Source organism: Corvus hawaiiensis, chromosome 1 (assembly GCF_020740725.1).
Source record: "Corvus hawaiiensis isolate bCorHaw1 chromosome 1, bCorHaw1.pri.cur, whole genome shotgun sequence".
NCBI classification, from domain to species: Eukaryota; Metazoa; Chordata; class Aves; order Passeriformes; family Corvidae; genus Corvus; species Corvus hawaiiensis.
The window spans coordinates 29499982-29516736 of NC_063213.1; the positions used below are offsets into that span (position 1 = coordinate 29499982).

The 16755-nt window shown below is 35.7% G+C and overlaps 1 protein-coding gene across 1 annotated transcript in view; it reads left to right on the forward strand.

Moving 5' to 3' along the window:
- Window positions 1-16755, forward strand: part of CNTNAP2 (contactin associated protein 2) — a 1047411-nt gene that overhangs the window by 576073 nt on the left and 454583 nt on the right. The window contains exon 9 of the mRNA XM_048297819.1: window positions 15682-15831. Coding sequence (XP_048153776.1) covers window positions 15682-15831 — 150 coding nt within the window. The remainder of the gene's footprint in view (window positions 1-15681; window positions 15832-16755) is intronic.

The window sequence follows — 16755 nt, forward strand, 5'->3', positions numbered from 1 at the left end:
TTAAGTGCCTAAAAAATACCAGTATGCTTTAATGAAGACAATTTTAAAATGCTTTTATATAAGCAAAAAGAAGCAGAGGGAGCTGGCTGGTTTTTATTATTATACTTGTTAAGTACTATGATTATTTTGTAGCAAAGTGGCAGGGGAGAGCTGTAGTTATAACTAGTACTTGTTTATTAAAACATTAATCATAAAAAAATTACTCTTTCTGTCCTTGGGTTCTGGTTTAAATTCTGAACTCATGTTCCTACAGCAGCAGCAAATTCTTATTTTAAAATAATCTGTGGTAAACTCTTGGTATATTCTCCTCCCTCTGAAAATGTAGATGTTCATTTTTAAACAACTTACCATGCGAGTAACACCTACAGAGCAAATTACATTTATGTTTTGGAAGAGGAGAGGGGACAGGAAAGAATATGTCCCCAAATTTGCAGCGCATTAGTGCATGTGATGTACATCTACCAGTTTTCTCCTGGTCTTTCACTCCCTGTATTTCCCTGATTTCTTCCTCTAATCTCCAGTCTGCAGTTGGCTTAACATCCTATTTCTACTGCTGCTGTCAACAGCTGTCAGTGTCAGACAAGTGTCCCCTCGCCTTTGGAGGGGAACATAAGAAAGGAACAACCTTCAGAGCCTCTTGGCCTACTGTCTGATCAGCAAAGATGAAAACAGAGAAAAGACAACAAAAGTTTCCTTTTCATAATTGACATTAAATTTGAGAAAGTAATTTGAGAAAAGCCATGGATATATGACTACCCTGATCTCAGCAATACCATTCATCCAGGGCTTTACTGTCTGAAAATTTCCATGGGTCGTATGTATGTTTCTGTGATGGGTTAACCCCAGAGAGCAGCCAAGCCCCACACAGCCACTCGCTCGCTTCCCCACCAGCAGGACGGGGAGAGAATCAGAAATGTAAAAGCCAGAAAACTCATGGGTTGAGATAAGGACAGTTTAATAGGGAAAGGAAAAGCCATACGCACAAGCAAAGCAAAACAAGGAATTGATGCAGTGCTTCCCATGGGCAGGCAGGTGTTCATCCATCCCCAGCAGAGCAGGGCCCCATCACACACAACGGTGACTTGGGAAGACAAACACCATCACTCCAAATACCCCCCATTCCTCCTTCTTCCTCCCACTTTATGCACTCAGCATGATGTCAGGTGGTCTGGAATGTCCCTTTGGTCAGTTTGGGTCACCTGTCCTGGCTGTGTCTCCTCCCAGCCTCCCACACACCCTGAACTTCCTGGCCAGCATGGCAGTAGGAAAAGCAGAAAAGGCCCTGGCTCTGTGTGAGCCCTGCTCAGCAATAACAAAACCTCTCTGTACTATCAACCCTGTGTTCAGCACAAATCCAAAACACAGCCCCACACTAGCTACGGTGAAGAAAATTAACTTTACTACAGCCCAAACCAGCACAGTTTCTAAATAATCATTTATTTGAACCTATTAACTGTGATTGATCATTTTTGGTGTGCTTAGTCCCATTACATTGTATTCTTTGAATACCTCGTGCTTTAACCTAAAGTATTTTGATGAAGTCTGTCCCACTGCATAATCTCCTTGCACAATATCTTTGGATTCATGATTCAAGAAAACCCAAATAAAAAATCATATTCCACCAGCATGAAATCTAGCTCATGGGCATAAGCCCACTGAAAATTTCTTAAGTAGTGCTGTTGTAAGTGTGTATCATACTTCTTTTACAAATAAGAACATGTTTCACTGGAGTTTTTGTTTCAGCTTGTTTCTGATGACAATATTGGAACAGGCTGTGGACTTACAAGATGACTTAACCTCCACTGAAAAATAGATTCAAAGTGAACAGTTTGAACTGTATGTGCTTTGTATCTGCCTAGGCCCTGCCAGTGGAAACTTTTCATGGATATCAGTGGGTCTTGTGTTAAAAATATGCTCTGCACTTGCTACACATTTTCTAACTTCTTAGCTTTTTTTATAGTCACATGTAGTAGTGTGATAGTTAAAGAGAAAAAAAATGGTTTATACTATGTAAGCTATGCTTACTTTGACCAGTAATAATATCTATAAGCCTGTAATTTCAGGACCATCCAGACAAAACATTTCCAGAGGGCTGACTTCCCTCTGTCTTTGCCTTATAATTCTGAAACTTACTTATATGATCATTTCGGAAGATGCTGACATGCTTGATTAAAAGCCCTGGGCCTGTAGAACATGTGCATATTTTATATACTTTCTATTCCCCTGCCTTTCCCTTTACATGCCCATACAGCTAGCAGAGCTATCCAGTATTTGAATTATAGTCACAACTGTCACAAATGTTTAGAAACAGACTGTAACACATTATAACAACTTGGCCTTGTCCACCATGTTTTATATGTTTTATAAAAGTAAATTTTGTATGTTTTTAAATGTAATTCCAAGTACCCATTCTCTGCTGGAATAGCCCCACTTAGATGCCAAGTATGTAAGTGCAAAACCATAGGAGAAATAAAATCCAGAATTCCCACAACACTGCTATATGATACTCAACCCATTAAAAATTGGTGAAACAGGGGCCAAGAATCTTTTGCATCATTGATAAACAAACCATCATTCCTGCTGTTAACGTGGATTCTCTGGTTTTTACTCAGAAGCTTACTCTGTCATTTTAGATTCAAAAACTCAGACAGGGAAAGGTTTGAAGTTGAATCAAGAACTTCAAATCGCCTGACAGGAGATTATCTCCCATATTCACATTAAGGAATTGCAGATTCTTTTGACTTAGAAGTTTATGGCTCAGGATGTTTAATTTGCCATCAGCAGTACCAGCAGTGCATGTGTATGTTCCATATGACTGCAGTCAGAAAAAGAAGAACATCAGAATTCAAACTGTTATCCAGATTAAATTCTTTTTACTTTTCATTTGAGTCAACCTCCAGATTTTCCATCAAAATGCAAGCTTCGTTGCACTTTCTCAATGCTAGGCCTGAATAGCTTTATCATAGCCAACCTCATTAATTCAGCAGGAGCAACTTCTCCCAAAGCATGACATTTCTATGGAAACCTGGAGCAAGTTCCTCCTGACTTCAAAGTGCTTTTCTGAAGCACTGAATCAACTGGAGATTTCTAGGGGATAGTAACAATGAGAACAAATGTAACATTACAAAGATATAAACTACGTGAAGAGTGACTGAGCATGATCCAAACTGTAAGCCTGATATTAGTATGTGAAGCTAAAATGGTTTCCCTGTTGCCATGTCTTAAGAGAATGAAATCAAACACTAAGGACTTTGTGTGTTTCCTGATTTTCTATAGTGCAAAGTAAATCATAAGTCCTTAGCAAATGAGCTACAATAATTGCCATCCTTCTATAATAAATCAACATTTAATTACCAGTTTGACAGGTCATAGAAGTTTAAAAAGATGTTGGAAAATTCAGAGCAAGAAGTTTTATCAGGCTACCCTTATTTTCTGGGTTGTTTAACCCAATCCTAAATGAAGTAGCATGGCAATTTTTTATAAACAGCTGGCAAAATTATTACGCATTGAATGACTTAGAAATCAATGTAGAGATAAACTATTTCAGTAAAAGTGTTATTTAAAGTTTTTGACTTCTACCGGTATTCGTCAGTAAAGGTATTTGATTTCCATTTACATGCTTTGGAATCTGAGATGGGGCTTTATTATGTTTTTTTTCATCAAACTAAAACAACATTAGTTACACCATCAAATTTTCAGAGAAGTTTTGTTTAAAAATCCATTTCCAGATGGTCTCTGTGATATGAAAGCAGTCATGCATGAAACAACAGATTTACTATGGTAAATATGTTTATTTGCTTATTTATTTACTGTGGATTTTTAGGACTGTTGCAAAGCTTTCGTTGCTTTATAGTGTTTTTATTGTTGAAGTCAATTTGTATCAGTGATGAACAAGTAGAATTTAAGGAATAAAATCCTCATGTTCACATTTTTAGTAGGTCAGAAAATAAATATCTCAAACTGTCTCTTTCAAAGGGATATTTTAGGGAATTTGGGAAAACACAGTAAGTCCTCAATAGAATTAATTTCATATTCAAATTACTTGGCTTTTTATTTACTAATTTTTGAATCAAATCTCTTCTGGTAGTTATATTAAAAATAGTTTTATTTTGGGTCATAATTAAAGTTTTTGGGTCTTTTTTTCCTTGTTTCTCACTAGAACACCAAATGATAGTTCTGTAGTGTGCCATTTTTCAAAAGTAGCTTCCATTCACAGAGACATTTCTTGCCATGCTGGCCTTTCAAGAATGACAGCAGAGCAAATACTTCTAGTAACTTTTCTGTAATGTGTATTTTCTATAAAAACACTCAAATTAAAAAAAAATGTTCATTTTGTTTTTGGGGAGAGAAGGGGTTTATCAGCAGATCTCAAAGAGCTCAACGAAATTATGGATCCTCTGAGTGAGAATAGACTTTCTAAGATGGCTTGGCCTCAGCAGTCCTTCACCAGCATCCAGGCCACCAGCATGGGTGCAGGTGTCAGCAGCTGCATGTATTCCTGTCACAGCCAAAAGGGTGTGCTCAGCCAGGTTTAACTGACAGTGTCACAGGGCTGCTAGCAAGAGCGAACTGAATGATTTATCACAATTCAGCTTATGAGTCACATAGTTCAATCATCTATCTTCATAAAATGCTAGTGACAGCCTCTACTGTGCATCAGAATGTTGCTAACCCAAGAAAAGTATGATGGAAAGATAATATGTTTTCATGATTTATTGCCTGTGGGTCCTATAATTACTAATTATGCATATGACAGACCACCTAATGCATAAAATGCAACAGAAAACCTGCAATGAAAAATCATTATAGCAGTGCAGTTCAAGTTCCTATTGAAAAGAAATTTTACCATAAGGAGAGAGATGAAATTTTCTGACCCCCAAAAAACCTATATTTGCATTAGGAATTTTTAATAAAACTGCTGAAATGAAAAAGAAATGTCTACTAGATTTTTAAACTCTATTTTCCATAGTGGCCTCACTTTTTATTTAAAAACTAATTAAATTATTAAACGGCAAGTGGACAGAAAAAAAAATAATTGGAGAAGACACCTTAATTATTGATAATTCATGAAGTGTCACCTTATTCCTAAGTATCACATGACAGACTAAATTATTAATTTCCTAATCTTTTCAGATATGACAAAATTTCTGGTAAAATTTATTTCTTCTCTTGCCTACTAGAAAAAAGACAAAATTAAATAAATATAAAGACCTTTGTGAAGTAAAAAGCAATAGTAAAGTGGTTATTACAATTGTCAGCAAAGATCTTAAAAAGCTTCTGAAATGTGTATTAGTACTGTATTTCACTGTAAGGAAACTGTTGAACTGTTGGAATCTATCATTATTCCCCTTAACAAAATGCCTGAAGGAAAAAGGAGAAGAAAAAAGAAATTCTATAAAAAATCCATTAAAACTTACCTACTCTACAAACTGCTGGTCCTTCTATTCACACAAAGATCAATGCAGATGCTAGAGTGGAGTTGCATTTCGAGGCAGAAATTTGTTCTAATAATTTACTTGAAGCTCAGGAGTTATTAATTTAGCGCAGGTTGATTCCCTCACTGTCAGAACAGATTCAGTAATTATGAGTGGGTACAGTATATATAAACTGAGTTGGGAGCAATTTTTTTGTAATGAAATCTAGTAGCAAGTGTAACCAGGAAAAGTGACTGCCTCTCCATTATAAGGATTTGATTATCACAGGCTGGTAGGTGTGAAAGATACTGCAGCTCATCTAATCCAACTCCATGAAAGTTTAGGGGTTTTCCATATGCTGGCCTAAATTCTCGGCTGGTACAGATACCTGGAGGTTCAGGACTTCAGCAGAGGCGTTATTACTTCGATCACCATTGCAATTTCCCCTCCAGTGCCATTAATCCCATCTAAACTCCATGTACCTAAAGGACAAAGATATATTTGTGTGACTCTTTAATAATTCTTCTTATTATTGTTATTCCTGAGACATATGAATTTATAGTTGTATTGATAACATCACAGTTTCAGAGCTCTTAGTCCCTCTGATACTAACTAGCAGATACTGGTATCATGTGCATGTGAGGTACATATCACTGTGTTTCTCCCATGTCAGCTCTCCCAGTGTCCTATCAATCATATTGGCAGGGCTGCCCTATTCCTGGCTCTCCTCTCTTACAGCCAATGGATTCATTCTGCACTTCAAAGGTAGCACTTCTAGGACCCAGCACTGGTACAGTGCTCAGCTCTGATATCACTGCTGTGCTGAAAGATCCGCTGCTATGTGGCTGTATTTGAAGGAACTGACTTTTCTCTCTTGCTGGGAGAGTCATTCCTCTTTTTCCAGGAGTCTGGGGAAAACTCCACTGAAATTTGCGGTTCATCTAATGCTGTGTTAAGGACTAGCAAAATAAGGCACTTACATATATTGTATATTTGAAGAATAGATGGTCTAATACCTTTTCAAATGTGTGAGGTTTAGTTATTTAAACAACACTTTCCTCTTTGACAACCCCCAGTGAAAAATGCAGGTGAGAGAGAATGCTGCCATATCAAACTGGCAGGGAAGCAGAGGGGCTGGAGACGTTTTCAAGTTTATTTACTCCTTAGAATTTCTTTTATGCTGAAAGGCTGCTTTCATTAGATACTTCCTTCTAAACGAACACATGAAATACACTTTTAAAACCTAGGTCAGTTAATGGACATAGTCAGAGTACACCCTATCTTGTCTTTGAGATATAACTTTCATTATCCAACAGCAGCCTGTGAAAGGTAATATTCAGTAAAATGTAAAGCAGTCCTACAATGCTAGCATTTTAATTATGTTTTTATGTTTTTCTTAGAAAACCCCTCCCTAAGATCCAAATATTTTTATTGTGTCTTCCTTTGAGACAGAATGTATTTTATGTTTACCTCTTACTGTGCCCTTAACAAAGAAAACATAATGTGTAACAACAATGTTGTCTTGTACAGACAGGACAAGAGGACGTAGCCTCAAGCTGTGCCAGGGGAGGTTCAGGCTGGATACCCAGAAGAATGTTTCCACTGAAAGTGTGGTTAAACATTGGAACAGGCTGCTGAGGGAGATGGTGGAGTCATCATCCCTGGAAGTTTACAAGAAATTACTGGAACTGGCATTTAGTGCTGCAGTTTAGTTGCCATGATGGTGTTCAGTCAAAGGCTGAATTTGCTGATCTTGGGGGTCTTTTCCAACCGTAGTGATTCTATGATTCTATTAAAAAATACTTTTAGTTAATAAAGTTGATCATTTGAAATTATCATTATATTAAGGCTTTACTATTGATTCACTAAGAACTTTATTGTCTATTTTTCTCTGTCAGCTTCTGGTTTTAAAAACTTATACCTGCTTAACACAACAGAAATAGTGATCTGTGACAGCAAATACATGCAAATTATGGAGCAAATATTTTCTTCTTGGAGCAAGGAGCCTCTTGAGCTTCTCCCTTTCACAGTGGTACGGCAGGGTGGTGTTTTATCACTTTTTCCTTTTGATAGAAGAGAACAGGCTGGTTTTTTTTCGAATCAAGATCCCAATGTCCACAGCAAATGCTTTCAACATTTTAGACCTGGCTCTGTCTTCAGTAGCAAGCAGTGCAGCACAGTAGGAGTGAACAGAACAGAACAATTCATGCTGAGACCTGAAAGTCCATGCAGTCATTTGCACATGAGACTGCAGTTTGTGAGTTTGGACCTAGTTTCATCTGAAGAAAATACAGTTCTCAGGCATGGAGACTAATACAAAGCAAAGTCCACTATGAGGGGACAACTGCAAGATTTGCTTTATATGCACACTTCAGCAACAAATTAAAACCAAAATGCAGTTCACAGTGTGAACCTTTACCTCCACCTCTATAGGACCCTGGTTAATGCACAAAACTGCCTTCTGCTGTGAAGTTCTCTGCTTTTGTTTTTGGCTGCAGAACTGGTCTGTAGCAAGGTTTAGTCCAGCCTCAATGTGTCACTAACAGGGTTTCAACCGCCCCATGGAGAGTCATTCAAAGAAAATCTGTCTTCACATTTAGCACTGTTTGGTTCTGGCAGTGGAGTATTCCAGGTTTAAAAAACCAAATGTTTTTTAAATAAGAAACAGGTTAATGTAGTTTGAGTTTAATTAAAAATAGATCATGAAGAAACACTAATAAATTGGTCATTGGTATTTGCTAGATAATGCCAACATTTAGTAATTTTTTCTGGTGGGTTTGCTTTTTCTGTGGTACATGCCTCTGGGACAGAGGCCGAGGTACAAGCAAATCCTTGTAAAAAGTGCTATATTTAATGTAGAAGAAAAAGTGCAATGTTTCTCCTATTTGTTGTGTGAGGCCTATGTACAATGAAGACAAAAATACAAACAGAATTTTTGTATAATAGGATTAAGACCTGAAGAGGGCTGCTCTTCATGAATTTCCTTTCAGAAAATCTTGTGCCTAGAGCTTCCTATATCTTCTAAGCAGGAGCATAATAAAAGTGTTACAGGTGCTGATTTAAAAGTATTGTCAAATGAGCAACATAAAAGCTGTTTTAGTGTACCACAAGTGATAAAGCTCAATCACCTCTTCTCCCATCATATGCTTCAAATTCTCAGTCATGCATTGATGACCGCCACAAGATCTGCATTGAAAGAACTGTTTGGATATCTGAGACATATTTAGGCTTCAGTTTGCCAGAGTACTTTAAGATGTGCACAGCTTTTATACCCTTGAATAATCTCCTACTAAAAAATGTTTTCTTAAATATTCTAGTTGATTCAGAGCCCAGGCTGGTAAGCTAGTCTCAGGCATTTAAAATATCAAACCAAAGTTACCTTTGATATTAGCTGTTGGTCAGAAAATTTCAATTTACTTTTAGTTCAATGGAGATTTTCTGCTTTTTGTACTTGTTTTTTTCTTACCAACAAAACCCTCTGCACCGAGTTCTGTTCTCTTTGCAATTAAGTATGCTGTTTACAACAAAATGAAAGTGTTTAAGTTGGGAACTAGTGAGAAAATCTAGGGAAATACCATTAGTCTATGCTTCTTTTCACTGAATACTTCAGTATTGTTAAATTAAAAGTTACCGATTCACTTTACTCCCCTGTCTGGAATATCTACTTATTTTAGTTTCTTATATTGTTCAGCCAGCATGAAAGTGCAAAGAATAAGAACTATCTCTGTCATGGTTTTGTAGGTATCTAAACTTGATTAGTCCAAAGATAAGGCAAAATACTGAAGTTTACCTCCTCTATTCTTTTCAAATTTACCCATTTAAATAATAAATATACAATAAATATAAATAATTGTAGTGATACAAAAGGATTTCAAATTCAGAAAGGCCTTCCCAAGAAAAGCTAAACAAAGTATGACAGAATAATAGCCACAAAAAAAGTATCTTAAAGTTTCGTAAGATGGAAAGTACTGGTCAGCTCACTTATCAAAATAATAAGATGCTTATCTTATAAAAATAATAATAATAATTCAGTGCAGTAGGGTATCTAGTCAATGATGGTAAAAATTATAGAATGAAATTAAAGCTTTATAAGTATAATGCTGTTTCTAAAATAGTTTATTTCTTATCATTTACAAGAAAAAAAATATATTAAAATTTTCCAGGAAAAAATCTGGGTGTTTCTTCTATGAAGTGTATTTGTAGGATAAAGTGGAGTTAAATTGCCAGATTTGGTAATTATTATTGAAATTGCTTGAGTCCTAAGAATAGATCATATTTTGCATTAGCATGTTCATAGTTTTAAGTCAAGAAAGTTGATTGTGTTCTAGGTACTGTTAGATGTAGGGAAGTGTCTTTAAGTCTCAAATATGATGATTGTTTGGATATGAGGCACGATGCTGTATGGTAATTATAGTGTTGCCAGCTAAAAACGCACATAAAGCTAGACAGTGGTGTGCAAAGAGTTTTGGGGAGTTCAGAACAGTTATGCTAAATAATAAGTAATATGCTACGTTAGCATAACAGTTATGCTAGATAATATTTTTATTAGTAATGGTCACTCATAGACAATGAGTGACCATTGCCTGTTTCTTAGTAAAGATTATTCCTGGAGGCATTCATGGAGATGATTGCCATTGAGTAGGTATCTTATGCAATTCTGGGTCACCAGACTGCATTTTGAAACCAACATTTCCTGATGTGACATTGACTGGAATAGAGGAAGAGGGCAGTGGCAAAGTTGTGTTTGATCTTTAAAAACAGCATTCTTTCTGCAAACCAAAACATATATTGACATTCTAATTTCCAGGTGTATATATTTTCATATCTAAGGCGAAAAACAAATTTAATTTTATTTTTTTTACTGAGAATAAAGAATGTGTGAAGAACAGCAGAGAGAGGAGAGGACAAGGCCTGTGCGTTAAAAGATAAAATCGTTTCAGCAGTTGCACAATTCTACAAGTGTCTAAACAGAATTTGCATTTTTTTCTGACATTCAAGAGCAAACTTTATTTTATCTGGTTTTATTACTTTTCAGTAAAAGACAGAGCAAAAATAAATCTTTATGAATTTGACCATTATTTGCCAGGTTTATGGTTCATTACATTAAAATCCCCAGTAGCAAGCCTTTTATAAGAATATGTTTGAATGTTTTAAAGGCTCTGCAGCATTGTAGATTTATGTATTTGCTGCCTTTTCTGTTTCCTGCGCAACAATATTAACTGTGGAAACAACAAGATTTCCTACCCTTTTAAAAATACCTCCTATACATACAAGGCTAGAGATGCATATAGAGCTAAATGATCATTTTTTCTCTTCTGGTATTAGCTTGCAGGGGAAAATCAGTATAAGTCAAATATCACCAATGGGCAAAATTGGGACATTTTTCCACCTACTCACCTTAAAAAAGAACTCTGAGCTTGCACATGAGGACAAAATTTGCCATAGCTGTTTTGTTTCTGTTGGAGAACAGGGGTTTCCACCATCAAAATACCTTCAAGGACTTCATTTTCCACTGTCTTATCTTACTGTTCATTGAGATGGCCAAAAAATGAATAAAAATTAAAATAAAAATGTCTTTTCTGAATCAAAAGTCCTAAAACAGATTACATACTTAGACAGCTTATTGCAAAACTATCTAAAATATTATTCTAGGAGGAGCTGTGATTTTGCTTTTCTGGTTTAAAATTACGATTATCTAAATACAGAAAAGCACGGCATTTGTAATTATATTTTTTTTTCTGATTAAATATTCATGACATATATTGCTGTATATTTGAACACAGCTGAATGTTTCAAACAAAACGTTGTTGGCTTTTTTTCTTATAGTGAGAAATACTAGTACAAAGTTGTACTGAATTAGTGAGTGATTAGCCTGGAACAGCAATTACAACACCATCGCCAAACATGGCTCTGGCTGGCTAAAGTGAAAACTAACAAGCAAACCTATCCCTCTGTCTTCAGGCTGAGTATTGAGGGCTTCATCTCCTAGTAAGAATATGCAAGACATTATAATACAAAATATTTACTAATGTATGTTAAGAGCTAACAACCCATACGCAGCTGCATAGCCTTGCACTGCTCCAGTGCTTCCGGGAGCTAATGGTAGTATTCTTCCCTTGTTTTCTTCTTAAACATTTAAACTGAATTTTGGGTTACAGTCCTATATCAAAATCAAGACAAGGTTCTGTTCTGATGTGGCAGCTGTTATGCTGTTAACTTCAGAAGAATTTTGTCAATGTAAATCAGCAGACTGTATAAGCTAGCACTCATTGATAGTCACTGCAAGGACTTCCTTTTAAAAGAAGATTTTATCACACAAGGTTATCTGTAGAAGAATTTGAGATTTTTGCTACTATAGTTTTCCTCGAGGCAAAGCTCGACCAGATGTTATCTTTCTAAATTTTCCATTATGTATTAAACCCTTGTACTTTTTTGCTATTCGTTAATCTAGTTCTTCTTCCATGTCTGTAATAAGCAAAACATCTGTTTCTTCTTGTTCAATCAAAGTGCCTAACTCAAGAGTCCTACTTTTAAAATAATGTCATTTAAATAGAAGACCTAGATAGAGAGAATACATTTCATTAACATATTTAATTTGCATATGAAACCATCTTTTCCAGAACTCAGTAGGGAATTTGTGGTGGCAGCAATATGTATTTCTTTTTTTTTTTTTCCTCAACTTGCATATCAAAAAAGTTAGAGTAAGAAAAATAGGAATGCAAATAAATATATGTATCAGCTCAGATGAGAAAATTGAATTGCAATGAGAAACAATCACTATGCATAGGCCGTTCTAAACTTTCCAGCTGAAAATTCTTTTATTACAACTCTTTATAATGATCTACTCTTACTAATGAGTCTTGGTTTATATAAAGATCTCAGAAAGCAAAAATCATTCCTCAATATACATGAGGCTTGTAATAAAATATTACTATAGAAGTAGGAAATGCAGCTATACAAATTTATCCCCCATAATATATATATATTGAATATATCACATATCTCCATAATAATTTAAGTTCGTGACACAAATCATTGTCTCATTTATAAAAGAGGGTTAACACTACTGCTGCTAATACATGTAAATAAAAAATCAGATAAAAACAGTGGCAGAGATAAAAGGTGGTTTTAGTTTTTTGACTGGGGAGCACAATTCTGTACAGAAAATAGCAAGTACTTGCTGAGTATTAATAAGCAATCCTCATTTGCATTCATGAGTAAATTCCACAGGAAAAAATGTACCAGTAAGTTTTCTAAGCAAACTTAAAATTGCACAAGAATTTTATGGCAACTTTGAGCCAGAACAGTTGGGAATATTACTGTCATACTGCAAAGCTCCATGAGGATGGTTAATACCTGTAGCTAAGAAGAAAACAGCCTTAATTTATGATTATTTTGTATCAATACACTGAAGAGTTGATAAAGAAGAAACAATGTCCTCTTTCAGGGACTGACAGGAATGATGCTAACTTCTAAGGGCAGATATTTTTAATACAGTCAAAACAACAATGCTTCTCCAATCATGCCTCTAGCAAGCAGCTTACAGACAGCAATGTGTTCCCTTAGTACATCTTGCTAAATGCTGTGCACACAGAGAGAATGCATGAAATCACTTTTGCTCTTAACCTGCAGCTCTCCTCATGCTCTCATTTTTCGATCTGCTCAGGAGAACCACCCGTTCTGCTGATCCACCTTCCCTCCACCTGCTTTTTGCCTTGAGTCATTGTAATGTTCAGTTTCTCAGCATGCTGCTGGTGAGCTTGGGGGGGTTTTCCCTTCACTGCACATGGGGAGAGCACAGTACAAACACAAAATACAAAAATACAGATTAAAATAATTGAAGTATTTTGCATCGCATGCTATATTTAATTTAAAACACTTTTCTCATTAGCACTTTCAGGTCATTCTTTTACAAAGGAGTATCTTCAGGAGGTGAGGATGGTGAACTTAGCCTTATTATATGAAGTACAGTGAATTTCCAATTTCATAGCATAATCATCTGTCTTTAGCTCCACAAGTTGTCATGGTGGCTTCTCTCACTCCCACTTCTCAACAGGGAAAGGGGAGAAAATAAGATTGAGAAGTTCATGAAGTGAGATAAAAACAGGGAGATAATGTACCAATTACAGCTGCAAGCAAAACAGACTCGGCTTGGGAAAATTAATTTAATTCATTGCCGATTAAAATAAGTCTAGGTAATGAGAAACAAAGGCAATCATTAAAACAACACCTTTCTTCCTCCTTCTTCTTGAAGCTCAATTTCCTCAGTCACAAGTCCTCTACGTCCACTTCCTGAGCAGCACAAGAGGGGATGCAGGGCTAAGACCAGGACACTTCTGCTCCTGTTGCTTCAGTTGTTCCTCTGCTCTGGTGGGCAGAGCCCCTCCCGTCTCTGCTTCTGCTCTCCCTTGGAACTGGCAGGGCTCTTTCTGCCCTGCTTCCCCTCACCTCTCACTGCCTGGAGCAGAGAGGTTTGGCTGTGCTCAGCTGTGCACCTTCTTGTCTCATAACCTGTTGTGTCTTGGTTTCTGCACTATCCCCCTTCCCAGACAATGTTTTAGACATACCTCCCTTTATGATGAACAGCTCATACCGCTGCTTTTGTTCCCCATGTTTTAATAGCCAGTTCTTAATTTTGTCCAGGAGTCTTTAGTCATTGTTATTCCATTCAAGGTCATACTGAATACCTCCATAAAAATATACAATAAATTTCTTAATATTAGGTCATCTCAGACTTGAAAATTGGGGTTTTAAGTATGTTCTGATAAGCTTCAGTTGCAGTAGCACATTCTCTAACAATTCTGGTTTGGAAGTCTATAAAAAATTGTCTTTTTCTTTCTTAGTTAATTATCAGTGGAAATTAATTTTATCTGGGTTATAATGATATGTTTTTCAGTTTCTTCTTTTTCAAATGTAAAGAAAATGAAAGAGAAAGAGCTTACAAACAGAAAAATTCCCTCATATTTGGTATATTAAGTCTTTCATCTGTTCTTACTCTAGATTGAATAAGCTTATAAGCATTAGTAGAAAAATTTCTTACTGATACATTTTCAAGAGGCTTCTGCCACTTTTATTCATACTAATGATTTTTCTGAGAATATTCTGAGAAGAGCACTCTGTTATTTCACCACTTGATCTCATATTTTAAAAAAAAGATGTGAAAACACTAGGAAAAAATATTCATCAGATGTTTAGGTATATCTGTTTGCCATGACTATTATTCCTTGTTCAGAGAAAGTAACATTCTTTTGAATATTTTGATAAGTTATCTTGCATTATACTTCTGCTGACATTTGCATCCCACTTAATTTTAGAAACATCTTATTACTTTGCGTTGTGGTTTATTTTGGCAAATGACATTTTGCTAAGGTGACTTCATCTAGGTGCAGAAAATGTTACTTGTAAGAGGTGCCATAACTTGGAATTTTCTTTTACTACAGCATTTGCTACTTATTTGCTGACCCAACATAAACTGTCTTCACGGAAATGAGTACAACAAACTAGTACCCTTTTGCAGTTCTTAATGTGCCAGGCAAATTGGCTTTCTGCCAGCTGCTGGAGACTATATTAGAAGTATATTAATTCAGGGGGTTTTAAAATATCTGAATGAATGAACAATTCCATCTGCTCCACTGCTGCCGGTATTGGGAGGATGGTGCTCCCCTAAGATTGTGGGGTTTTCAGACATTTGCTGGTTTTGCAGTACCTCTGTGATAATGTCTTCCTCTTCTGTGAGTAGCCCCACATCCCAATGACAGGATTAGCTGTGAGTTCTCCACCTATGTGAGCCTTTTCCCCTCTTATTTTTCCTTTCCCTTTTCTTGGTAACATTTAACTTGTTCAAGCTTAATATGAGCATAATGTGCCCTTTGGCACTGTTACTCACTATAGTTAAATGGATGAACCAACATCTTTTCCTTCTGATCTTGATCATAGAAATGATTTAAACATATCCTTTATTAGTAAAATGCAGAATATGGCCTTTCAATAGGAAAGGTGAGTGATAACATCTGTAGTTAGATACTATTATGCCTGCAAGCATGGACACTTCAGTAGTCCCAAGACTTGTATTTATGATATAATGTGGATTTCTTTGTTATAGTTACTTTAATAACAATACCTTGTTATCACACTAAAATGATTTCATTTCTGCAGTAGCCTTTATGAAACCTTATATAATGAGCCTGGGAGAGAAACACACGAAACCCTTAGAGATAATAAATATTGGAGTAAGTAAAATGTTGCAATGTTTTTTTGCTCTTCATAGGCTCTGGTCTCAATGATGGACAGTGGCATGAAGTTCGATTCCTAGCTAAGGAAAATTTTGCTGTCCTCACCATTGATGGCGATGAAGCTTCAGCTGTTCGAACAAACAGCCCTCTGCAAGTCAAGACTGGAGAAAAATATTTCTTTGGAGGTAAAAAAAAATATCAAAACAAATACACGCTTAAAGTGCTGTTGTCTTTTAGTCTATAACAGGTGAAATGGAGTTCAGGATGTAATTCATTCATGTGGATCTTATTATGAGTTGAATACCTAGGTGCTACTCATCAAAGAGTACAATACTAAACTTAATTTCACTTCTCAGAACATTTTTACACCTTCTTATTCTTACAAAGGAAGCCCTGAGAAGTTCTATACAATCTAACTTGGAATAATTTCTCTGATCTCTAAACATTTCAGAGAAAGGGGTATCTTAATAGTTTAAATAAAAGGCACCAAGTAGAGTAATTAACTTAACTTTTCAAGTTTGAAATCCTGAAGAAGAAAAAACAAATATTATTGTTCAGGACAGATCTTAACATTTTGCTGTTTTTTAAATACTGTCATAATTGTGGATAATTAAGAAGCTCTCATAGGTTGAAGCCTTAGTTCAGTATTTTTTGTCTTTCGACAGTCCATATACTAAAAAGAGCTCTTAAAAATTGTGCCTTCAATGTTTATTGTGCTTGCTCTTCTATGTTAGCATTTATGAAAATCAAAAAAGGTCATCAAAACTCTTGGATTTTTTAAATTGACATTTAAATTTCTATATTAAAAAGTGTGTTTGTGTGTCAAAAAAATTTTTTTCCAAAAAAATTGCAGGTTGCACTTTTGAAGTGTCCCACACATTTGAGGTTGAACATTAATTTTTCAGACAGAGAACATACATTTTAAAAGAAGAATTTATCAGTGTTAAAAATTGATTTTTTTTTCAAATTTACAAGGTGCATGTCTAATAAAAATAAATAAATATAAATGTGATACTATAAATAGTCATAACATTACTCAAGGGATGGAAAATTTAGTGTTACATGAAGTACCCTAAGTAGAAAGGGAAAAAAATAATTTCAAGGTTATT